The 26,681-nt window shown below is 49.8% G+C and overlaps 1 protein-coding gene across 1 annotated transcript; it reads right to left on the bottom strand.

Annotated features, from left to right (window-relative positions):
- Positions 1–7,202: 7,202 nt before the first annotated feature.
- LOC133347508 (uncharacterized) lies at positions 7,203–26,600 on the bottom strand. Its single transcript, XM_061559817.1, has 11 exons — positions 26,294–26,600; positions 21,851–21,910; positions 20,663–20,725; positions 17,499–17,576; positions 16,476–16,553; positions 15,584–15,661; positions 12,667–12,711; positions 11,808–11,879; positions 11,271–11,330; positions 9,810–9,872; positions 7,203–9,433 (listed from the first exon to the last, which is right to left on the bottom strand). Exons 1-11 carry the CDS (start codon positions 26,472–26,474, stop codon positions 9,300–9,302), a joined length of 912 nt encoding a protein of 303 aa, XP_061415801.1. The 5' UTR covers positions 26,475–26,600; the 3' UTR covers positions 7,203–9,299.
- Between the last annotated feature and the right edge of the window lie 81 nt (positions 26,601–26,681).

Below are 26,681 nucleotides of genomic sequence, written 5' to 3'. Positions count from 1 at the left end.
TACACCCTTGCCCCCCCCTCTAAGTCCCACCCCCTACACCCTTGCCCCCCCCTCTAAGCCCCACCCCCTACACCCTTGCCCCCCCTCTAAGCCCACCCCCTACACCCTTGCCCCCCCCCTCTAAGCCCCACCCCCTACACCCTTGCCCCCCCTCTAAGCCCCACCCCCCTACACCCTTGCCCCCCCTCTAAGCCCCACCCCCTACACCCTTGCCCCTCCCCTCTAAGCCCCACCCCCTACACCCTTTTCCCCCCTCTAAGCCCCACCCCCTACACCCTTGCCCCTCCCCTCTAAGCCCCACCCCCTACACCCTTGCCCCTCCCCTCTAAGCCCCACCCCCTACACCCTTGCCCCTCCCCTCTAAGCCCCACCCCCTACACCCTTGCCCCTCCCCTCTAAGCCCCACCCCCTACAACCCTTGCCCCTCCCCTCTAAGCCCCACCCCCTACAACCCTTGCCCCCCCCTCTAAGCCCCACCCCCTACAACCCTTGCCCCCCCTCTAAGCCCCACCCCCTACAACCCTTGCCCCTCCCCTCTAAGCCCCACCCCCTACACCCTTGCCCCCCCTCTAAGCCCCACCCCCTACACCCTTGCCCCCCCCCCCTCTCTAAGCCCCACCCCCTACACCCTTGCCCCCCCCTCTAAGCCCCACCCCCTACACCCTTGCCCCTCCCCTCTAAGCCCCACCCCCTACACCCTTGCCCCCCCTCTAAGCCCCACCCCCTACAACCCTTGCCCCTCCCCTCTAAGCCCCACCCCCTACACCCTTTTCCCCCCTCTAAGCCCCACCCCCTACACCCTTGCCCCTCCCCTCTAAGCCCCACCCCCTACAACCCTTGCCCCTCCCCTCTAAGCCCCACCCCCTACACCCTTGCCCCTCCCCTCTAAGCCCCACCCCCTACACCCTTGCCCCTCCCCTCTAAGCCCCACCCCCTACACCCTTGCCCCTCCCCTCTAAGCCCCACCCCCTACACCCTTGCCCCCCCCTCTAAGCCCCACCCCCTACACCCTTGCCCCCCCTCTAAGCCCCACCCCCTACACCCTTGCCCCTCCCCTCTAAGCCCCTACACCCTTGCCCCCCCCCCCTCTCTAAGCCCCACCCCCTACACCCTTGCCCCCCCCTCTAAGCCCCACCCCCTACACCCTTGCCCCTCCCCTCTAAGCCCCACCCCCTACACCCTTGCCCCTCCCCTCTAAGCCCCACCTCTACACCCTTGCCCCTCCCCTCTAAGCCCCACCCCCTACACCCTTGCCCCCCCCTCTAAGCCCCACCTCTACACCCTTGCCCCTCCCCTCTAAGCCCCACCCCCTACACCCTCGCCCCTCCCCTCCAAGCCCCACCCCCTACACCCTTGCCCCTCCCCTCTAAGCCCCACCCCCCTACACCCTTGCCCCCCCTCTAAGCCCCACCCCCTACACCCTTGCCCCCCCCCTCTAAGCCCCACCCCCTACACCCTCGCCCCCCCCCCTAAGCCCCACCCCCTACACCCTCGCCCCTCCCCTCCAAAGCCCCACCCCCTACAACCCTTGCCCCCCCCCTCTAAGTCCCCCCCCTACACCCTTGCCCCTCTCCCTAAGCCCCACCCCCTACACCCTTGCCCCTCTCCCTAAGCCCCACCCCCTACACCCTCGCCCCTCCCCTCTAAGTCCCATCCCCTACACCCTTGCCCCTCCCTCTGAGCCCCACCCCCTACACCCTCGCCCCTCCCCTCTAAGCCCCTCCCCTCTAAGCCCCACCCCCTAAACCTTTGCCCCTCCCCTATAAGCCCCACCCACTACACCCTTGCCCCTCCCCCCCTAAGCCCCACCCCCTTACACCCTTGCCCCTCCCTTCTCAGTCCCCTCCCTCTCCCTCACGAGGTGTCACCCCCCCCCCACCCCTCTAAGTCCCTCCCTTTTGTCTCTCTCCCTCTGAATTATCTCTCCTAAACGCTCCCCTCCAAAGTCCCTCCCTCTCCCTCTCTCACTAAGGCACCTCCCCCCTCTCTCGTCTCTCCTTTCCCAGTCCCCTCCCCCTCCTGTACCATCTCCCTCTGACTTCCCTCCCCTATACGTTCCCTCCCTCTCAGCTCTCCCTTGCTGCTCTCTCCCCTTTTTCAGTTCCCTTCCCACCCTCTTTGCCTCCTCTCCCGTGCCTCTCCCCTATCCAAGTCCCTCCTCCTCTCTTGAGCCCTCCTTCTGCCGATGGACGCTCACACTTGTTGTAGTACAGAGTTAGACCGATAACTTTCATCTAAATTGTCTTATGGTTGTTATTGTTTGACTTGCATCCCACTGGGATTTTTGCACACAGCGTTGAAATAGTGTTTTTTTTTGGAAGACTTTTTCTGTTTTTTCCTGGATTTTTCTGTTGCGTGTAGTCACTTTAAGATGTTTTCTTGTTCATGTTTTTGTTTGTTGCGGTTGCACCCGATTCAAGAGCCGAATGGCTCACAGGGCAATACCTAATACATGAACTGAACTGATCCATCCTCCCTCGATTCGCTCTCAACTCTCTCCTCCAAAGCGCGCTCTTACACTGCCATGCCACCTCTCGCCCTCTGTACTCTTCTGTCAAATTGCACTCTCTCGTCCCTCTCTCTCTCCACGACTCTCAACATCGCCTTGCTCCCCCCCCCCCGCTCCCGTTAGTCTTTCTCTCTTCCCTAAAACTTCCTTCCCTCCCACTCGACCCCTCCCTTCTGTCACACTTTCACGCTCCTTTTAGCTCACGATATAAATCCATACCGCCAATTCCTCACTTCTCGTCCTGTCCATCGAATGTCTTTCGACCCCGTTTTCTCCCTCTCTTTTCCACCATTCCCCCTTTAAGTGTCGCTGACTCCTCCACTCTGACTCCCACTTGCTTTCCCAGAGATAGTCAGCTCAGGCTGTCTCTTCCCCCCCCCCCCCCCATTCACCACCACCACCTCACCAACGCGCATTGACCAGCGTGGTGAAGTATGGTTAAACAATGAAAACCCCCATTACCAACACGGCGTGAGTCCGCCTTCATCCAGCATTAGGTGAAGAAAGTACTGCGAGTTATTTAACTGTCCCGTCGTGGCAGAGGTCAGCCTTTGCATTGGAAATAACCCAATGTTGACGCTCTGCAAAGTGCTTATTAATTTTGTTGTCTGCAGTAGGACAATAATCTCGTCCGTTTATTTTGTTCAGCCAGGTTGAGAACTCAGAGACCAATAATAAGGTCTCATTTTCAAGAGTGACCCGGGACACCACAACGACTAAAATATATATAAAACTACTGTGTTGACTTAAAGCTTTCGTGACTGCAGGAATTCATATTCTTTTGGTCTTTCGGTAAAGCCACGTAGATAGTAAAATAATAAAATTATCACGACGTTTCGATCGCAACACAAGCAATCGTCATCAGGTGAAAAAATACACTGTATTGCACGTGGAATATTTTCCTTCCCAATGCTGTATATACAATAGTGTATACAAGAGGCCCAGCCTAAACGTAATGGAGCCATGGACAGAGCATTTCTAAATCCTTGAAAGTAATCCTCTCGTAATAACACTGCCATTTGTTGTTATTTGCTGTCCACAGCGTGGCATGTGTGTGTGTTACCTATGATATACATGTGTTATAGTGATGAGGAGCGGCGGTGCTAGTGGTTATTGCCCTATGTAATAGAACCCAATGACCTGAGTTCGGTTATGTTAGTTGGCGAGTAATATCTGAACAGGTCCTGAAACCCTCTTACCAACCCACACGGACCAGCATGGTGACATATATCGTCAATAACGTGCATCACTGGCACGGTATAGAGGCCTTCATCAAGCAGCAGATTGACAAAGGGTTCTGATTTTATCCATACAAGACTGTGAAATTGGATTTTTAAAAACAATATATATAACAGTCTTTACCAAGGATAAGTCCTTGATTTTCATATTAATAAATAAAGTGCAAACTGAGCGTAGGAACAACATTTTAAATGTTCCGAATATTTGTTTTTATTTCAGATCAATCCGAAAGCATAACATCACAGGAGATGGCATCACTTATTTTATGTCATTAAAGGTGTTGTCACGTGGCGTCGGATCACGTAACTTTTGTCCGCATGAAGTCGCGTTAAATCTTCACAATGTACACGAAGAAAACCAAAAAGATTACAAATTGACCTTAAAAATCTTAGTTTTTTACATTTGAAACTCATCCCTAATCCGCACGCATATATTTTCTGTGCCTCTCACAGATTTGTGTCCTGGGCAGCCAGCCTGATTGCCCACCCCGAAGGCATGATCAAGAATTATACAGTACAGCAAGTGCACCCTGCACTGGCACATACTGTAGTATACTGTAGTCTATACTGTACGTATACTGCCTTCCAGACAACCCTACCAGGCATAAGCAAACTAAGCAAACGGTTAGAAGCCCAAAGTAGTTCAGGCAACCGCGGATTCACGAACCCATTGGGTGCCCCAAATGTCAGCCCTATTTCAGATCCTCATAAAGCTTTTACACAGCTCATTTTAACAACACTCTAAAAATATATTTCATTGAAATGAGTCCATCACTGCAAATGTGACATCGAGTTACGTTGGTTGTCCACCCAAGAATAATTTCTGCCTTGGGCCCCTAGTGGGCTAGAAAGCCACCACAGCTGCCGACAGACCCGTAACAGAAGCCATCCTCGCCACACCTCATGACGAACAACTATACTTGGACAACTCACAATCTAGCATCCCCCCCCCCCACCCTCCTGTCAATGGGAATCTCTATCAGTCGTAACACAATGCAGTACACCCTAAACCACAGTCAGAGAAATTGACAAGCGTGTCAGTTTTTAATGACCTACAAAAAAACACAAGTACATTTTGGACAGATGCTGATAGGGCCTGCGTCTGCCATTGCAATTAATAAGGCGGAAACAATATGTCACACGGGGATACAGTGCAGTAATCCACACCCAAGATGCAATATTTATGAGGAAAGCTGGCTCCGCATGCCCTCTGATGGAATGCATGAGCACGAGTCAGGCCACCAGTCTTAAAAGGGCATCGCGTGGCCTTTATTTAAATGTTGTGACAATAAACACGGAGACTTTATCAGTAAAAAAGAAATGCATCACGAAGTATCATCCGTTACGGTGATGTTGGAAACATCATAGAAACGAGGTATCATCCGTGCGTTGAAGCCCTCCCGCATTCCCACCTATAGGCGGTATTCACACTGCAAGCGAAATTTTTGGCAACGTTTTATGGTGGCCCCTTCCTTCATATACCATACTTTATAGAGTATGTATTTGTAATTATCTTGCGGTTTTTATTTTCCATCCAAAAAGCCATCTCATTGGTAACACTGAAAGTTAAAATCGACACGCAGGCATGTGTCACTGCTATGCCCTCGTACCTTTACAGGAAGTTTAAAGGGAGGTCAAAAGGTTACGGTTATCTTGGAAACATCATAGAAACAGCCTCTTCGTTCTCGTACATTGAACAACCTGTCCAACCTCACTATAAAGACAAAGACACCCGTATAGCCTGTTCAGACTGTTGGGGCAAGTGCTGTTAGCGAGCACCTACGAAGGCCGGCACGACACATGAGGGGGGTGGGTGGCCAACACCACGCCCGGCCGCCTTTTTCTCCCCAGCGGTGATGTTTACACACCGCACCAGATACCCATTTGAGGCTGAGTTGATCTAGGGAATGCCCATGACCGGTTGAAATAATCGTCACTGGTGTTGGCCTGTGAGCGAGAGTCAAACCCGGGTCGCCAGATCCTTAGGGCAGCGTGCTAGCTACTGCACTACCGCTCCCCAAAACGTCACTACAAGCATTGTACGACAGTGAAACTCTCGACTTCAGACTTAGGGATATGCCGGAAAGCCCCCCAAAACCTTTTTTTAAGCAACATTTTTTTTAAATTATCATCAATCCAATGACTGCAGCCAAAAAACGTTTTAAACGGTTTTGTTTTGCTCTGTATGCCCTTAACCAGTGAAAATAACATCAACATGTAGCCTGCATCATTCTTGCTCGTGTGGGTGTTTGGATTTCGGTCTGTAACCACTGCCGAGTTAACACTGACGGCGTTATTCAATTCTCAAAACGCCACGAAGGCACTGGTCCATGAACAATATGAAAACAGGTCCACTGACCGTGGGATCGAGACTCGCCCTATTGTACTCGTGGGGTCAACACAGCGAGTGGCACTCTAGGAAAGGCAAATCAGGAGTCATATTGTTGAGCTGGAACCACCGTGCCACCACTTTGCCCATATTTAGTCATACAGGAGAATTCCTGTTATCCACTCCCATTTTTATCCATAACTCCTATTATCAGTGGCAGCTGTAGTGTCTGCGAAAACTCCCGATTAATTATCAGCGGCCCCTATTTCTGAGTATCACCTACAGTTGACCGCGATTTTACGCATCACGCATATCGGGCAGTTTTCCGACACCCGCAATTTTTTCCGTGGAGTAAGAAGAATTTCACGGCAAATGACTCCTAATAATACCCACGGGTTATCCGTGATTTTTTTTTATCACCGCAGTATAAGAGGGGTAAAATCGCAGATAACCCCGCGGATTAATTATAAGACCCGGGAAATAGGTCCACAATATCACCGCGAATAAGAGGAGCCCTCCTGTATCCGTTGTGTGCAACTCGGTTGACGTAAACCCTGCAGCCACTGGAGGCTCGACATTCACGATGACGACCAAACTTTTTGTATCAAATTGACTCATGAGGAGGAGAATCATTAAAAGCTTTATAGGCACATATTCCGCACACAGGCTTTACATCGGGGCCTATTAGACTTAAATAACCATTCACAATTGTTTTGTCTTCGGCCAACTTCACGTCACCACTCAGCCAAATGTGTGTCGTGAGATCCTTCACCACCCGACGTACCGAAACAACTTGAATCGCCACGTGTACAAAGCTCGCCGGTAAGTTGAAGAACAAATCTCATAGCCAAATCTAGCAGTCACGTGGCCTAACCCAAAAATAAAACACATTCCTGCGGAGGGAGCTGGTAGGAACGTTGGGTTGCTCGGTCAATGGCCAGAGTCAACGGCGGCGTGGTGTATTCCGCAAATATGCCCGACTGTGAGGGCGGGCACAAGCCGGCGTGAGTAGGTTAAACGTTGAGTTTTATAAGGGCACCACGGGGTGAGCAGCCCCTCCCCACCCAGCCCCTCGCCACCCCACCCAGCCCCTCCCCATTCTCTCCACCCAGCCCCATCCCTCCCATTTTTGGATGCACGACAGACGGACGGACACAATAATCCCGTGTGGGCTGGTGTAACCAGGAGGTTTCTACCAGTAATACGAACCCTACTAGTGGCTGTGAGAACGTGTTGAGTTAACATAAATCGACATAGTTTTAATACGCATAAACTATAATAGGGCAACGTTATTTGAACAAAAAGTAAACAAAGCAGACACAACTGCCTTAAAGATTTATTTCCCCACATTCTGAAACAAACCAGACACGCTTGTTAAATACATATCCACTGCTTTTAAACGGACCTGCCGGAATTGACTATACAACATTTACTTAAAGATTCACAAAAATTAAGCTTTACATAGGATGTGCATAATAATGGCATGAACTTTAATTTTCTATTAATGCTCACTTCAATAAATAAAACAAAACACATTTATGGCTTAATGATACTGTGAGGGGTAAACGTGCGTTCTCCCAATTCATTTCTTTACCGCAAACCAGAATCGGCCAATATCTGGTGGAAAATGAGCACTTACATTACATTCCCTCATGGTATAGACTATTAACCATTAACACATAAACAAGACCCAACATGTGGCGTATTGGATGCCTGTATAAAGTGATAATCATCCAGTACATGTTTGGACTTCTCAGCAAGGGACCTACATCTTCATAAGGAGGGTACTCATTCTCCTCTGCTACCCACATCGTCTGGAACTCCCTTCCCCCAGACATACGTGCTGTCAATTCCCTGTACTCAATCAAGTCCTGGCTCAAGATCTTTCCTTCCTTTGCCTGTCACTGACTGCACTCTCTTTAAAAAAAACGCATTGTGTTTCTGCATAGCATCTTGAGATTTTGTTGCATTTACATGCCACTACATACATGCCATTAGTATCCTATTATAAGAAGTGTCTTTTGCAAGCATTCCTGTGGAAAATACAATTTCTTTAAAGCTACGGTACCATATTCTGAATACGCAGAGGACAAAAATACGTATTTCAATAGAGCTTGCATTAAAGGGGGGCAATGATGCATCCATGAATATTAGTGAGGAATTCCAGGTCTTCGTTCAAGATAAACACGTAGGTTCTCCAGTGTATTAACACTAACCAGTGTCTAAATTCATCATACATGCGTTGTACAAAAATATGTTATATAAAACAGACATGAGTAGTTTCCTTGAATATAAACCCGTAATACTAATAAAACTACTCAAATGTCAATCCCAAACCGTTCCGTTGTGGATTTTATCAAAATTGCCCAATTTTCTCGGGCCTCCACAATGTAAAGTGTCAACTCAACTTTAAGTAAATCTCTCTGCACTGATTAAGGACCATTAGCCTATGACGTCATACTAATGTGTGGTTGCTTTGAAGCAGTACAAATCATTAATGTGGCGATTTGTGTACACCACTGCCAACTAGGTCCTTTAAACGTTTAGTTGTCTTTGATTGTAGCAAAGCATGGTTTGGCACATGTATTCTTCAACCCTAGTTTCGAGGGGTAACTCAACAGATGAGCGGATAAGCGTAGAGTGAAACCCAGTTAATCATCTGCCAAATAGAACACAGCCTCGTGGCAGAGTAACACAGAAGCGAAATGCGGCAGAATGTTGACGGATCTCAGGTGGCCCTCAATAAAGTCACCTGTCAAATGGTTAATAAAATGAAATGTGGCTCTTCCGCCTGTAGGGGGCACAAAACCCGAACAGGAAAACTTCTCCCACATTGTACCTCGGGCACGTTCAACCCTTGCGGTGCATTTGTCAAATTATGATTAGTAATGGATAGGTGCACACCTACCCTCCTTGGTAATTTGATCAATAATCATGATTCAAGGCCGTGATTTCGATTCAGGAACCGATTCTATTTTCGTCTGGATTTTACCCTCTCGTGTGCATTGTTTTGCATTCTTCTCTGGCTCATTTTGTTGCAAGGTTCGTTTGTTCTCTTAGCCCAGATGTTAGATTAACATATCATTTGCATGTCACTTGCATATCACAAACACAAAGTGAAAAAAAAAAATCTTACACACACCTACAAAATAAAAATGATATAAAACCTTCGGAAAGTAAAATTCGGATTGAAGTTTGCTCCGGGCCAATCACCGGCCGGGGCTTAAATGACCCTGACGTAAGCCACCGAGTGGTTGCTTCTGGGATGGTGTGAAAGTTTCCTTCTTCGACGTACGACGAACACCACCGCCAAGGCCAGCAGAAGCAGCACGATTACAGCCAGCGTCACCATCAACCCTGCACGCCCGGACCGCCGCAGGGAGAGGCCACTGAATATCGTTTTTATGAATCCCATAGTGAGGTCAGGTAGGCGAGAATGATGCAGTGTGCTAGTGAGTTAATGGGTCAGACGGAGAGCAAACGAGAGCGAAAACATTCCACGCGAAGCGTTGATCAAAATTAAGTTCATAAGATTAAGTTGTAAACGTAACCCAAATTTCAGAAGGATGCATGTTCAAAAGCCTATGACCAAATCACCCAAGATGTGGAGGTCCTCATCGAGCTAGAGTCAGGCCTGCCCATCCTATATATCTATCATTTGCCCCAAAGGATTGTGGGAGGATGGTTATCATCATGGCGGCGGTGGGAGTGTGGTTTATACAAGAGTGCTTACCAGCATATGGGAACCTCTTGAAGCACACGTCAATAGCTCTCGGACAGAGAGGATTTTCACACTCTGCACGAGAACACAGATGCCAATGTGTGGGTGTGAGAAGGCAAATACGAACATGAGCAAATGGACACAATCCGAGCAGGTGGCACTGTAGCTCTTCCAAGTGTTTCACGGTCCCACCGCGTGTTGTTCGGCACGATGTCTGACGTTTCACTCCACGTGCTGGGAGTTTCTTCAGGAAATTATTCATCATCGTCACTGGCCAACACGAGTGACGATTATCTGAACCGATCCTGGGCCTCCCCTAGGTAGACTCAGCCTCACATGAATAACTGGTGTAATGTGTAAACATCACCAAAAGGGACATAAACGCAGCCGGGTGTGGTGCTGGCCACATCATCCCCGTGTTTGCCGTGCCGACCTTCAAAGGTCTTCACCTACAAGACTTGCCCCAATAGATCTGTTAAAGTTATCTGAGAGTTCTTTGTCGTTTGTACGTGTGTAGTGGGTCCCACGGAGACACACACTTGAACTTGGAGGCAACACGTTTATTCTAACACCCCAACAGGGTAACTGCATAAACGTACGGGATAACGAAATAGGGGGTAACTACCACGAGAAACTTAGACCACAACGGGGTAACTATACTACAACGGGGTAACTACATAACCGGGTCAGTCAGTAACGCACTGCCTGACCCACGAAGCCGAGCGTAACGACCGAAGACCGAAGAGACGTAGCACAGCGGGTTGATTCCAGAAGACAGCCCCGATCGTCTCTCAGGACCTCCCTTTTATGCGCCTAAGCGTGGCATGGCTCCGCCCATGACCACGCCCTCTTCTGGATCCAACCAGAAGGTTCCGGGCCACATATCACGTGTCCTGTTCGGCCCCCTCGGGCCCCCCTCGCTACCCTTTCTTGGTCACGTGCCCTTTCGGGTTCACCCAGGCTGTCACGTCCTGAAGTACCCACTCTCTGACGGTCACCAGAACCATGCCCCCTAGGGTCCCCTTCCATGCCATACATACTCTGGTGCCAGAGAGAGGCTCTAACACGTACAGCTCCCCTCTTCTCTCAGTAGCTGGCGCTAAACACCGTAGTGACTCAATATACGTCACAACACGTGTAAAGGGAAGGTGGTTCGATAGGGGATTCGATCTTTTGTCCTCTTGTGAACCTGCGATAAAAGATACCTACATCTGGCCCTGCTTGGGTAGTGTCGAAGTAACTGCAGGATGGGGCACCACCCAAATGCACATCCCAATTGTTGTAAACGAAGAAAGCAGTGGCGGCCGGTGGCTCCAATGAAGGTTGGTGGGATGGTGCCACTGGCACTGCGCAGTTGGGTGGGTGGGTGGGCAGCCCGGGGTTTGGCACCTTGCCCAGGTGTCAACCTGTCTGGCTACGGCTCTCCTACTGCTGCCGCGGGGTGTAAGCGGTGGCGCTTGTGGTCGGTCGTACCCTGAGGGAAGGTGGCGACGCTGTAGGTGCAGCCCTCCAGGGTGAAGATTCGTGCAGTCACTGAGGAGGGGAGGGGAGGGGAGGGCGAGGAGGGGGAGGACAGTCGTCAATATTATGATCCAACTCAGAGTTGTCAAAACGAGGGCCCACAGGACAAACACGGCCCACGAACTCACCTCCCCTGCTCTGTGGTGTCGCTGAAACTAATTAATTACCAATAGCACCCCTCAGCTGCTTTGAAATGAAGTCAACTTAGTTACCTTACACAACTGTGTGGAATAATGAATGTAATTATCTTGCACAACATGCAGCCATTGAATTTTAAATCATTGGTGCTGGTGGTCGCGGTGGTGGTGGTGGTAGTTGTCATGGTGATGGTAGTTGTGGGAGTGGCGGTGGTTGTAATGGTAATGGTAGTTTTGAGAGTGGTGGTGGTGGTAGTTGTAATGCTGATGGAAGTTGTGATAGTGGTGGTAGTGACGGTGTTGGGTGACGGTGGTAGTTTTGGCTGTGCTGGTGGTAGAGATGGTAACAGACCGTTTCTGATGTATGCACTGTTCTTCTCTGGGCAACTTTCCGATTGGCTGAAGCAATTCTTATCCACACAATCTGCACACAAAACACAGCATTTCATTTTCAACATACAGTATATTAATCACTTCTGCAGTATTTGTTTTACATTTATTTTAGACTTAATTTGAAGCTTTCGTGACTTTGCTAAATTTGTGTGTCTCTCCCTCTGTGTCTCTGTGTTGTGTCTCTCTGTGCTTGTGTGTCTGTCTGTGTGTCTCTGTGTCTGTGTTTTGTCTTTCTCTCAAATTTAGCAATCTTTGGAAGAACGTAATCAACCAGGTGAGGTGCTGACTGTTGCGTTAGCCGACTCTCTGTGTTAGATTGCAATGTATTTCTAAGTTCACTAGGTTTGTTTTCTACCTGATGACGAGTGCTTGTGTTGCAATCGAAACGTCGTATTCTATTATTTTGTTTATTTTATTTCTACGCAACTTTACCGAAATAACCAAAGAGTTATTTATTGTAGACCTCGTTGTGTTAATGGTGCTCACGTGGGTGGTTTTCTCCAGGTTTCCTCCCACGTGTATAAAAGCTCATTAATTGCCCAATAACATATTTTTTATTTGTTAAATTACGTGTTCATTATATGTAATGTGTAGCATTGACCATTTCCAAAATTAGTTTGCCCTGAACATTTTTAAAAGGTGAATCTTGGATCATCAGTAAGTGCTATATAACAGATTATTTTTCGACAAGTATTTTTTTCATTTTCCTTAAGCGTGGCTCTCTCTCTCTCGGTGCGTTAACGTCTATCGGCACTTGTGGATGTGTGGGTGTGTGCTGGCGCCTCTTGGAGTTGGGCGGAGGCTTCCAGGTCACCCACCAAAGAAGTCGTCGGTGAAGTTCATGGCACCCGTCCTCTCTGTGGCTGAAATACAGCAGCGACGGCATCGCAGAGGCAATGAACACGTGGAACATGAGCAACCACCACCACCACGGGATCATCGCCTCTAACCGAAATTACAGGGTTAGTCTGCCAATGTATGAGCAGCAGAAATTATAAATCCACTGCTGGATGAAGGCCTTTCCAAGTTGTCTTCACCTCGCATGGTCCTTTGATTTAACAATCCACCTAGAGCATGCGTGCGGGCTGATTTCATCATTCCGTCTCCGCTGTGGATATCTGTTTTAGATGATTGAACTCACAGATTGAATAACTGAACTCATCGATTAGGGAGCTGGCGTTGCACACTGGACTTGCAATGCAGCGGTGGCCGGTCCTATTCTTGCGTCGTCCGAGGTGGAGATTGATGCCTCCTCTGATTGGAGCCACAAGTCAACACAGCCACCGCGGCATCCCTGCTAGCGAACATTAATGACCCCACGCGGCCTCGATGTGAATCAGGCTTGGCACAGGCGCCATGGCAGCAGCATCATATGCATCAGCGGTGAAAGAATTCCTTGGTAGATGTATGTGTCTGTACGTGCCGCTGAGAGGCTTGCGAGTTGGTCGTGTGTGTGTGAATATCAGGGTTGCGATTTCCGCATGGAAAATGCGGAAGGAGGGTTCAAATTTTCACGCATTTTTGCTAAAGTCAACCGCAAACGGTGGAAAGACTACTATGACCGCGCGCTTTTAACAACACGTTAATGCGTTCTATTGGAAAGGATACATGCAAGGCCCAGCATCACGTAGGGCTTTGAGTTACTGATTGGAATGAATATATGATTTCCGCATTTCCGCACAAGAACCACATACTTTATTCAAATGCGGAGCCGTGATTACGAGCACATGTACTTTCACTTCTTCGCATTCTTCCAGCGCTTCATGTCGTCTTCGGCGTGAAAGATGCTGAGTTTTGGCTTGTCGCGGGCGCAAACTATAAGCGCGTTCAACTGCTTGCACGAGAGGAGCAACCACACCTCGGGCTTGATGTTGTTTCGCAGAGAGAAAGCCCTCTCACAGCCGACCGACCTGTGCGCCAAAGTTTTAATCGTTAGCAGTAAAGTGTATATATTCGCAGGAGGTATAAAGTAGCTACGACAGAGGCAAATGAGCGTACGCTGGACGAGGATATTACCTGAGCGGAAACGCGTGTGTATCTGAGCGTATCGAAAACAGCGTGGGTATCTGAGCGCCTGGCCAAAATTACCAGTGGATTTCCCAACACGCTGCAATCTGAGCGACGATGAATAGTTTTGCATATCGACAGAATATGAATAAAGAAAATGCTACAGTTTTTTGTTTTTCCTTTGTCGCTACGAGTACTGCGAGGGCTCCGAATGGCAGACGCTAGGAGACATCATGGGGCTGGGCAAAAGGGCCTGAGCACAGCGCCGGGGGTTGCGTCGATCCGGAAAGATGCAACCGTAGGGATTCCTATCGGCGACAAACATGTCAACGGTGGCGTCGTGTACTTGTGGCAAGTGTGCTTCATCGACGGCATCGACAAGTACTTCGACGCACAAGAGCTCGCGGCTCTCATTGATTTTTTCACAGTTCGTGCGCACCAACAACGCTGTCTGAATGCAGGAATCCATAGTTCATATATACATATCGTTTTTTCCAGAAGTCAGCAGAGCCAAATGGGCATACGCAAGATATGTGCGCCAACCGCGCGAGTACGGCACCGAGAAAGGCGGGAATCGAAGTCACGATTTGCGGAAGTCTTCACAGGAATCACCGCAAATTGCGGAAATTTGTGCGGAAGAGGGTCACAGAAACTACCGCAAAATGTGGTCGAAAACAGCATGTTTGCGGAAATTGGTGCGGAAATCGCAACCCTGGTGAATATATGTGCGTGCGTGTGTGGGGAGCGGTAGTGTAGCGAGCGCAAGGTGGCCCCAAAAAGCGCTACAAGGACACCCTTAAAGCTTCCTTGAAAAGCTTCCTTAAAGAGCTTTGGATTCGACTTGAAAAGCTGGGAACCCCGAGCACAGGACCGACCTGCCTGGAGAAGAAAAGTACAGGACGGTGCAGTCCTCTGTGAGAGTAGGAGAAGCTGCTGTGCTATCTTGAAGAGGCAACGGCACAAATCTACCAAGGAAGGACGTGTGGCTGCACCTCAGAGCTCTACATCCTCCCTGACCTGTCCAGTGTGCCACAGAGAATTCCGGGCTCGGATTGGCCTCTTCAGCCATCTGCGCACTCATCAAAACCCAACAAAATGACAAACGTGCCATGGTCATCATCAACTTGATGGACGAACAAGAGAGAGAGTGTAGCGGTTAGCGCGCCTGCGCTACGAACCTGGCGACCCGAGTTTGATTCCTGCTCACGACCAACACCAGTGACGATTATATCTGAACCAGCCCTGGTGCTGGCCACCCACCCCTTGTGTAGGTCCTTGCTAACAGCACTTGCCCCAACAGTCTGCTAAGGCAATACAGGGCCTCTTTGTCTCTGTGCGCGTTCGTGTCCGTGTGTCCGCGTGTGTCCTGTAATACGATTTGCGTGTTGCGTGTGCTCGCGCGCACGCTTGTGATTTCGTGCGTGTGTGGGGAGCAAGGCAGCGCAGTGGTCAAAGCACTGCACTGCAAACCTGGTCATCTGAGTTAAATTCCTGGTCCACGGCTAACATCAGAGGCCAGTGATATCTGGCACCAGTGCTGGATCTCCGCTAGGTCGACTCGTCCCTAAGTGATAACCTGATGCGGCGTGTACACATCCGCACTTGGGAGACAAAGGCAGTGGTGCTGGCCACGACCTTAGTAGGTGCTCACGAACGGCACTTGCTCCAACAGTCTGTGACAGGCTCCATCGGTCGTGAGCTTCGGTGTGTGGTGAGGGAGGCACTCACCGGCTTGCTGCAGCAGCATCCTCCACGTGGAAGAGAAGCACCTGCGCCGCACTTGCAGGTAGCCCTTGGTTTTGCAGTCTGCACACGGGAGCGGCACATGGGGAAGCATTTGTAATCGTGGGTGCTGTGAGCCTGCCGTAGGGGCCAAGAGACAGGGTGACCGGGAACTCAGAGCACCGCTGTCGTATGTGAGCATCGATAACTTTTTCTTTGATCGAGTCGAAGTATACAAGGCTACGACGCCTTCATCCAGCAGGGAATTGATCATGGCTGCTGCTGCTGCTAATGATGACATATAAATAATAAAGGTGGCCACTGACAAGGAAAATGGAACAACAGCTGAAAAGTGTGAGGAAACAAAGTGCGGACAGCCGCAAGTTGGAATGTTACGTGATGTTAAGGCTGCAGTTTTGGAAACCATGGTCTCGACCTGACCTTAAACACAAGAGCCAAGGCCCTACAACTCAGCAAGAAAAAATTAATCCGTAAAAACAAAGTTTTTCACTATAAATCCTTAATATGTGTGGCGGCTAGAATCCTCTCGTCCTCTGGCTTGAGATGGCTGCCACCTATGGGTCAGATGATTGCCTGCCACCATTAAGCAATTGGTAATTAAATATAAAAAAAATCCTAAAAAGTGTCAAATTTTGGGGAAAAAAATTCACGAAAATAAATTGTCACGCACAACGAGTCTGTGTGCAAAATGTCAGCTCGATTGGATCACGGGAAGTGGGTTAAAAAACGACCGAAAGATTTGCACGGTCGTAAGCGCGCAAGCAAGCAAGCAAGTGAACTTAATATAAAGGATTTAAAAAGGGTAGCCACACGCACTTCGTGCCTGGAATCCAGGGCCTCAAAGTTAGTGGCTCAGAGAGGCATCTTGGGTACTCACGGGAAATTGTGTCTTTGCCTTTGGAAACTTCAGTTATGCAGTTCGTGGTGACTTTTGCAAAGCCATCCCTTTCACACGCTGCACACGGAGGGGGGGGGTGGCAGCGGGGGATTATGGGAGCAGAAGAGGACTTGGATGCAATCCTTGAGGACTGGAAACATCAGTTCAGGAACCAAGCATTGTTAAGGACAGGCACAAAAGTTTACAAGCACTTAATTTTTAATTTTTTATAAAAGCACCACAGCGCTTAAAATTAACGCTGCCTTATCACAGGAAATGGTTGGAACAGAGGTGCCAGTGTTTCGCACGCTGTGCTATGAACCTGGCAACCAGAGTTGGACTCTAGACCATGGCTAACATCAGTGGCGGTAAGTGATTAATGAAGCTAGCCCGAGCTGTCTCACCATATGACAACCCATAGCTGGCTTCTTCCCAGGAAGTGGTATTCAATGTATCAACCCCAAAAGAATGGTCAATTATATGCCACCTGACCACATATTCACTCAATGGACAACCAAGACAAAGATCCCCCGTACATCCTTGACAGAATGTTGGGGCAGTGCTGTTAGGAAGGAGCGTCTATGAAAGCTGGCACGGTACACGAGGGGGTGGGTAGCGAGATGTTAACTCTCTCGCCTGGTATACAGGAGGTCGTGGGTTCGATCCCGGGCCTGATGCCTGTATATTTGGAGTTTGCGTGTTCTCCCCGTAGCCACATGGATTTTTCTCCGGGTCCTCCGGTTTTTCTCTCCACATTTCGAAACATGCGTTTAGAGTCTGTGGCTGCTATAACTTTCCATATGATGATAAGCCTCTTGGGTGAACTATCATGTGTGGCCAGGTCACTTCTGAAAAAGAGCTATGTAGGCTCAGTGGGCCTTACCTGGTAAAATAAAAACAACTTTACTTTAGCTTAGGGTGGCCAGCACCACCACGCCCGGCCGTGGTGGTGCGCACAGCCGCTCACACGCACGAGTACAGAAGCACATGCAACAAAAGTATTCAAGCAGCTGTGCACATTACCTGCCTCGGCACTCAGATTGGCGTTGAGCGGGCCCTCGCACTCCACCAACGCCTGCTCACACGTCTCCACAACGCACGCTGAAAGAGGAACAGAGAACTCGGGTCGGAGTCATCGCGGAAAAGAGGACGCAGGCCAGGGTGCCGCGGGAGGCAGGGGGGGAGGCGTGGGTGTACAGGGGAGGATCACTGGGGAAAACCGAGGAATTTCTAACGGGTGTGTGAAGGTGACCGACCGGCGTTCGGTGCAACGCTCAACGCCTTCAGTCATGCGAAGTGTCCCCCCCTGATCAAATCGGCGGAGGGACGGGCGCTCACAACTCAATTGGCAGCTCTGAGCCATCGGTGCTAAATAATAATAATAACAACGATCGTTCAAATGTAGCTTTGATTTAACGTCGTTTCTGCAACGTCGTTTCTGCAACGTCGCGCAAATCCGCAAACATTTCGATTCCGATGGTTTCCACCAAAGCGTGAGCAGTCGATATACTCTAAGCGGGAGGACAACCTGAGGCAAAGCTGGAGGGCAAAACCCACACAGCACTCCATCCCCGTACAGATGGGACAGAGGGAGGTCAGTGTCACACTTCCTGTGCTGCCTTCTCCTGGCAAGCCAGGGTATGGCACCTCGACGCCCACGGAACAGGGAGTATGACAAGCGCTGTGTCGCGGATACACCGACCCTCGGCGCTTCCGCAGTGCGGGATTAGAGGCGTCGCCCCACCACTGCCCGCACATCAAAGGACAGCCACCGTTCGCTTGCTACGTGTGTACGATGGACTTCTTTCGCACCGTACGTAGCCAACCGTATCAATCGGAGGTGGAGTGTTGAGTATATGGGCAGTGTTAGTCTTTGGGCAGTGTGTGCGTACGTTGAATTTCTTTCACACCGTACGTAGCCAACCATGCTCATCGGAGGTGCGTGGGGGGGGGGGTGGAACTAAACACAACACGAGCAGTTCTGAAGCTTATTCTTTGGGTCTTTTGGTAAAGTCACGTAGATAGGTTCAAAGAAAATAACAAAAAAATAACAAAAAACTACGACGTTTCGATCACAACACAAGTGGTTGTCACAACACGAGCGATCCTCCTGATGACGACCGCTCGTGTTGTGATCGAAACGTCGTAGTTTTTTTGTTATTTTCTTTGAACCTATTTACGTGACTTTACCGAAAGACCCAAAGAATCTGAATTCCTGCAGTCACGAAAGCTTTAAGTCAAGAAATCACAGAGCTTCAAATCAATAACAATGTGGCACTCTTGTTTGCAGACCCCCTCCCTGGAAGACTGATTTGCTGAGCTGACCCTTATCTGGGATTAGAACTTGCAACCTTCCCATCGCGAGGTGAGTGCTCCCTGCCCGCAATGTCGCCCGCTCACAAGACAGACACTGGGACAAATGCAAAGCGTAATTTAGATTCAGGGCGCAATCCGGCATTATGGCACAATTCAGATTCCCAAGGGATTAAAGAACTCAGCAAGCAACCAAAAGCAATTTACAGATTTCAACAAAATCTACTGGTGTGGGGGCGCACTGCACTTTCAACACGGCATCCTGAGTTTGATTCCCGGCCACAGCTAACATCAGAGTGGCAAGCGATATCCGAACTGGTCACCTCACCAACCCGTTCTGACTTGCTTGATGAAGTATGATGAACTGCCATGGCAGAGTATGGGAAGGCCTTCATCCCGCAGAGGATTGTCAAAAAGGGCTGCAAATTGTTCCCATCAAGAAAAAAGTTATTCTTGAAACCGGGAGCAAGTCTCTCTCATCCACTCTGTCAACGCAGCAGTATAAATCGGTGCACCCCAGTTAGTCGACCGGTAGGTTGCGGTGCAGTGGGGTAAAGTGTGGATATTCCCACCCCTTCCATGACATTTGACCAGCGTGGAAGAATAGGCCAAGTACCCTTCGGAGGGGCTCCGCAGAGCACCCTCTAGCAAAGACCCTTCCGCCGGCAGTGGAGAGAGCAAGCGACTTGAGGGCTGCACCTTTATCTCTCCACAAACCCAACTGAAATCCAACGTCGATGATGGCAACCGTCGCCGCTCGTGATGCCCGCTCGCGTTGTTGCGATCCGCCAGTCACTTCCACAACGGAGACCCTGGCCGGCTGTAGCGAATCGACGGCGTGTGGCCTACAGCCTCCGCATGAGAGCTCTCTCTATCTCTCTGCAGGCCCCACGGCCAATCACAGCCGTCGCAGGCTCGACGAGGCGAGCGTGTGCGTGCAAGAGGAGGGCCAAACGCAACTCGATAAAACCGCCTGGAGCAATGCGAATCTGACCGATGGCGTCAGACTCGCATTAGGCGCCACGGTGGCTAGGAGATGTTAACTACCTCGCCTGGTATACAGGAGGTTCGTGGGTTCGATCCCGACCCTGACAATGCCTGCTGCTGTATATGTGGAGTTTGCGTGTCTCTCTCTCTCTCATCATCATCACGGTGGCTAGGAGATGTTAACTACCTGGCCTGGTATACAGGAGGTTCGTGGGTTCTATCCCGACCCTGACGCCTGCTGCTGTATATTTCGAACTTGCATGGTCTCCCCATGGTGGCATGGGTTTTTCTCCAGGTCCTCCGGTTTTTCCCTCGACATTCAGAATCGACATGCATTCAGAGTATTTGGCCGTGGTCAATTTCCACGTGATAAACCACTTCGTTGAGCTATCATTTGTGGCCAGGTCGCTTCTAAAAAAGAGCTATATAGCTCAGTGGGCCTTACCTGGTAAGATTAAAAAAAATATTTAATAGTTTACAGACGTTGCAGTCGATAAATTATTGGACAGCATTTCCATTTTTCTGGGGTTTAAATTCACCACCTTCAGAGTTTGGTTACCCCTCTGGAACTCAATGATTTGAATAATTTGCATTCCTTCTGAGCCCGCGTGACTTTGAGATACATAACGATGATCAGGCTCGGTGAGGTTTCGTGTTATCATCAGAATGTTGGGCTGCAGGTGCAGAATTGCCCATGCGTTGCGTTGTGGCGCTGCTTATCACGAGTGCTATGGCGTGCTTTAGACTGGTAGTGGCTTGTCACGAGTTCGGCAGTGCGGTGTCAGTGTGGATTGTGATGTGCGGTGTAACGTGGTGTGACGTGGCTCTCCGTGTGCCGAAGCGAGGGTGGTTACGACACACTTCGATGCGGTCCTGTCATACCCCACCTGCTGGATCATCGGTTTCCAAACACGGCGACACGGCATGTTTGCATTTCTTTGCTCTGCACTCTGAAAAACAAAGGAAAACAGTGATTGAAGTCAAATATTCAAAAAAAATTTATAACGACGTTCATGACACTCAAAACTCACAAACAACATCAGTCACGAATAGCTCCTCCGCTGGTTGTGCACCGCTGCCCTGTAGAGTCCGCTAAAGTGGACGGGGAAGCGCTGCGCCAACCTATGGCTCGGAGCTGGGATTTGAGAGGTGAATTTACCACTTTTTCTTACGAGAGAAATCTGCAACCGCAACAGCGCTGCGAGTCAATGTTACTTTTATAATTGCACGTAACAGCACGCCATTGTCGTACGAGTCGTGTCTTCCTCTTAATCCATGAATTTCCCTTTTTCTGTGGTGTGTTTTCCCCCCGCCAAATGTATTCCAATTTTGCTCGTCGATTATCGTAGCCACGAGTGGAAGAATCCATTCAGAAATCTCGCAAAGTTCCGCAGCGAGAGACGGCTGTGGAGATGTTCCTGCAGAGGACTTCTCTGTAGAAATCCTTCAAGCGGCCTTTCGCCCTTTTACATGGAACGTTCACGAGCGCTCTGCTGTGAGTTTCGTGATGCGTGACGATCCCCGCCGGTATTCTTTGAATCTCAGAGCTGGAATTCAGCCAGATCAATTGAAACCAAATTCAATGTTGAAAACTCTAAATCTAATTTTAAAACTATTTTCTTTGTTGTCCCCCCCCCCCCCACGTACGGTGCGAAAGAAGTTTAACATACAATATTACGTGGTGTTTTTTGTGTGCAGCCATTGGTGACGAGGTTTAGACCATCAAGCCGGGTTAACCACGGATAGCCTCACTCATCCGAACCCAGGATCTCAGCTGGGTGCTCTCACCTTTTAGCCACCTGGCCAACCTCCTTTAAGGCATCCTTCAGGATGACACGATATTGTTATCATGTACAGCCTGTTCAAAAGTGTTGACGAGGGTTGCTGGACCTCCACGCTACTGTGGCGAACGAGACGTTAACTACCTCGCCTGGTATACAGGAGGTCGTGGGTTCGATCCCGACCCTGACGATGGCTGCATATTTGGGGTTTGCATTTTCTCCCCGTGGTCGCATGGATTTTTCTCCACATTTAGAATCGACATGCGTTTTGAATATTTAGTTCGTTGCACTCACCTCCGATTTTCTCCAGTGTGAAGCCACACTTGCGTTGCATCTCCTCGGAGCTTGGATGAACTGTGGAAAAGACAAAAATACCACCTTTAATTCCAATCCCAGCACCTGTGCCACTATCAACTTCGCCCATGTTTTACGTCGGCGCTGTTACCACAAAAATCATCACCGACGTGGAAACAATCAGAAAAATCGTCAATAAATAAACCACCTTTTGTCACTGTTGTACATTTAGGATCAACATCACCATCGTCGCCACAACCACCACCACATTGTATGCTTTCATTTAATATCATGAAGGTATCGTGACTGCAGGATTAGATGTTTTTCCGCCTGAGGACGACCGCTTATGTTGCGATTGAAACGTCGTGATTTATTTCATTTTATACCTACGTGACTTTACCGAAAGAACCAAAGAGTATCATGAAGGTAATCGAAATTACAATTCTACATCTGTCTGTCGATCAATCTGTCCACACGCCAGCGGCTGCGATTCTACGCTCGTGTTGACAGAACGTGAACCGAGACGCGCCAGACTACTGTGGGGTAACCACTCGGGTTGTTTGGCAGAAACATCTTGAAACAAAATTGTGGCCGTTTGGTGTCCCAAAAAATGAAGAGGGCGGGGTGCTGGGAGTTAACTTGCACTTCTATAAGGGCAAGAAAGCGAACATTCGCAACAAATATAGTTCAGCTGATGGCCTTTCTATTTATGCTACTTTATCTAATGTTTTATTTACGATACAGCATTTTTAAACAGTGTTATATGCAAAAGTACAATATTGCTTCTTATTCATGAGTTTTTTTTCACCATCATAATGCTTCCATTTTTTTTAACCGTAACACATTTCATAACGCTTACCGTATGGGCATTTAAATAAAGTCCATTGGTGTGTTCCGACTTACGAAGCGTTCGACTTACGAACGGCCCGCCCGGGAACGAATCGTGTTCGTAAGCCGAGGACTGACTACGTCAATTCTCGAGTCCAGCCGACAGACAGCAGCAGTTGGATAATATAATCTCACAAACACACACTAGGTGGCAGCACTTCCCCACGGTCAAATCTTGACTTAAAGCTTTCGTGACTGCAGGAATTAATATTCTTTGGGTCTTTCGGTAAAGTCACGTAGATGGGTTATTTTCTTTGAACCTATCTACGTGACTTTACCAAAAGAGCCAAAGAATATTAGCCACAGTCAATTTCACTTCTTCTTACTGCGACTCTCAAAGCTGGATTGCACGCAGCCAAATCATCTGCGGGACACGCATTTTAAGTGGTACATTCATCGTTCGCGTGAAAAGACATTGACGACCAATCCGGGCTGGGAACATGCAACTCCTTTGTACTTTAAAAACGAGTTTTAGCCGCAGGAGATCGTTCAGATGTAAACGCAGAATCTCAGTGGTGCCAGCTTCATGAAGTATGCTCTGACATCGGAACTTCGCTCAGTTTATCTCGACTGTTGCTGATCGCTATTGAACACGGATGGTCCGAGTGGGCTTACCAAGGCAAGATCTCCGACTAATAAGCAGCACGTCCACACACACATCTACACAAAGACAAAGATCCCCCGTATAGCCTTCACAGACTGTATGGACAAGTGCTGTTAGTGAGCACCTATTAAGGTCGGCACGGCACACGACGGGGGTGGGTGGCCAGCACCACGCCCGGGCCGCCTTTGTCTCCCCAGTGGCGATAATTTACTACACACCGCACCAGGTACTCATTTGAGGCTGAGTCCACCTAGGGGAGGCCCAGGACTGGTTCAAATAATCGTCACTGATTTTGGCCGTGAGCAGGGATCAAACTCGGGTCGCCAGATTCGTAGCGCAGCACAGCGCTAACCGCTAAACGACCGCTCCCCACATCCACACACACACACAACAACAACCGCCCTTCGCTAACTAAGTGGCTGTGACGTCACCACGACGCTTGTGCCAGGCTAGGTGCACTTTGAGGCCACGTGAAGTGTCGAACGCCCGCTGACTGGAGGTCACGGGGCAGACCCAGGTGCCACGGGTCGACTGTCCGAGATGACCGAGATGACTGGCTGATGCACCACCTGTGCCCCCTACTGTGCCAACTTGCTGTGCTTTAGCCACCCGGCACTCCGCTCGTTGTTGTGAGCGTCGCTCATCCGACCTCCGTTGTTGTTGGAGGGCGACTGCCGCCAACTGCCCAGTAGCGTCCTTCACGAGCCTCCTCCACAGAGGCCGATCTTGACACCGCTGGTACCAGTCATCGGCAAGTCTACTCAGCTCCACGTCCTCCTGTACCACATCACTCCATCTCTTCTCTAGCCCGTGCCGCGCCCGTTTATCCCCCTCGATCCCGCCGAACAAAAGCTGTTTCGGCATGCGGTGGCTGGACATGCGGGCTACATGACCCAGCCAACGCGGCCTTGCCTGTCGGAGGAGCTCACCGATGGGACTTTGTCCAGGTCTGTTAAGGATTTGTGAGCTCCTCACACAATCCAGCCTGGTTAAACCCGAGATGGATCGTAGGCAGGCCAGCTTAAATGTTTCTAACCGGCAAAGATGTTCCATTAGGGGGGTCCACGTTTCGCAAGCGTAGAGAAGGGAGGGAATGACTGTGGCCGAGGAAACCTGAATCTTCGTGCGGAGCGACAGACCAGGTAGCTTCCACACAGCGTTACGCAACCGATGAAAATATATTGCGGCTCGACTGATTCGGAGTGAGACCTCTTCTGTTAAACCAGAGCCGGTCATGAGCACACTGCCCAGGTATGGGAAACTTTCCACTCTCTCCACAACTGCCCCATCACCGATTGGGAGTTGTGGGGGTGGAGTGTCCGATGGATACAAAATACCCAGGACAGGTGCTTAGTTTCGGTGGGGCTGATAACAAGGCCGATAGCAAGGCCCCACCTCTTAGTGGCACGGTCAAGTTTCAGCAGCAGCGTCTCCCCGCACACACCCGCACACACCCACCCACACGTGCTCTACCAAAAATAGTCTGCCCAGGTAAACCCCAGGTGACGCGGGGAAATTCCAGTGAATGCGTTCACTGGGATTTCCCCGCTTTTGATTCTTGCTTTTGATTCTTGAGCGTCGAATTACATCACTGCTGCCTTTACGCCATGTGGTACTGATTTATCGACCCCGGACAAATGATCGGCTGAGTTGGACCCCCGCTGCCCCCCCCCCCCGTGTCACCCCACTTCCCTCCTACCCCCCCCCCCCTCCCCACTTAAATGAACTTCTAAGTCCTTTACCATACCACTGCTGGATGAAAGCATGTCGTTGTTGGTTTGACCATGCTTCACCACGTTGGCCAGTTCTGTACGTGTTGGCGAAGGGGTAAGTCTAAGATCGATTCAGATGTAACCTGCCACTGGCGTTAGTCGCAGCCGATACACGAACGCAGGTCACCAGGTGCAACAGCGCACTGCGCTAACCACTGCGCCACGGCTCCACAGCCACCCAACATGCGCACACACACACACAGCAGCAGCAGCAAATCCCGGATTTAAACTCAAGGACATTTGGGGCAAGCACGTAGCATCGTCACCCACGGTGTGACATCCGCGTTCATCCCACACGTTAAATAACGATATCTATGGGCAGTGCTAACACTTGTGGCTCACAGCGAGAGGCACCTGGGTTCGATTCTCAACTCGGCAACCTTTCTGCGTGGATGTGTATGTTCTCCCCCTGTTCTGTAAATGTTTCCTCCGAGTTCTCCGGATTCCTCCCACAGCGAAAACAACAACAAAATATTCCACACAGCCTAAGTGGCATTTACCAATAACATTCCAACGGTGGAAGAGTGCGGACCTGAAAACGTGCACTTCTCAATTAGCACTAGACACGGCAGCAGCTTCGCCCGCGACTGAAAATACTGTGTAACAAAGACACGTTTTTTTGTTCCTGGGTAGTAAGTGTTATTTTCTAATTGCTTATGCCTCAAAAGTACAGAAAATAGCTGTTATTCCCCACAAACTTTGCTTTTGTGACCAGGACAGTGATATTTAGAAATGTACCTATTTTCAATGAGAAAACGCGGTGTGCTTCTGTGTCATTCCTTCACGTAAAGTCATGGTCACAAAAGCTAAGTTTGTGGGGAATAATAATAGCCATTTTCTATACTTTTGAGGCATAAGCAATTACAAAATAACACTTACTTCGCAGGAACAAAAATCGTGTTCCATAGTGAAATCATTGACCATCTTGAGTAAGCAACTCGTGTTAGTTCAACAGAGCTTCAACTGCACAGCGAGTCGGTGTGGTTCATGGAGACTTGACGCCTCGCAAAACGTTTCTGCTTGGTGCTTTAACATCTTTACACCTGTCTTATCGCCAGAAAGGCGAACAGCATTTTCATAATAATGCCCATCCTAGTGTAGCAATACGACTATTAACATGAACCCTTCATCGCGGAAATGTCTCACGAGATCTCAAGGAAGTGTCGCGTGGCGTCCCACCTGCATGCGTCGTCTCCCCTGATGCTGATGTTGACGACGACGACGACGATGGTGTTACATGACTAGCGGCATCACCAGCGGCGCAAGTGGACACGAGCGTCAGCAGCAACAGCAGACGGAGGTGACAGCAGCAGCAACAGCAGCAGCGGCGAGCGTGGCACGGCTGACTTCTTGCGCCCATCGTAGAGAAGAGAGGATCGACCGCGCCGTGTCTGGCTGGGCTGGAGGTGAACTCGCAATGAGGTGGCGCTTCAAGATGAGGAGCGGTTTGCCCCGGTGGAGGAGGAGACAGGAGGAGGTGGTGGTGGTGAGGGAGGGGGGGAGGGGGGTGTCAGCCGCGTCTCTCCGGCTTGTCGGTGGCATCGGTTCGCTCCGGAAATCCCCGCTG

This window comes from Lethenteron reissneri, chromosome 26 (genome assembly GCF_015708825.2).
Source record: "Lethenteron reissneri isolate LAM-NWPU_2019-01 chromosome 26, ASM1570882v1, whole genome shotgun sequence".
NCBI lineage: Eukaryota > Metazoa > Chordata > Hyperoartia > Petromyzontiformes > Petromyzontidae > Lethenteron > Lethenteron reissneri.
The sequence above is the reverse complement of the archived record's forward strand: the minus strand, read 5'-3'. Positions and strand labels throughout refer to the sequence as shown.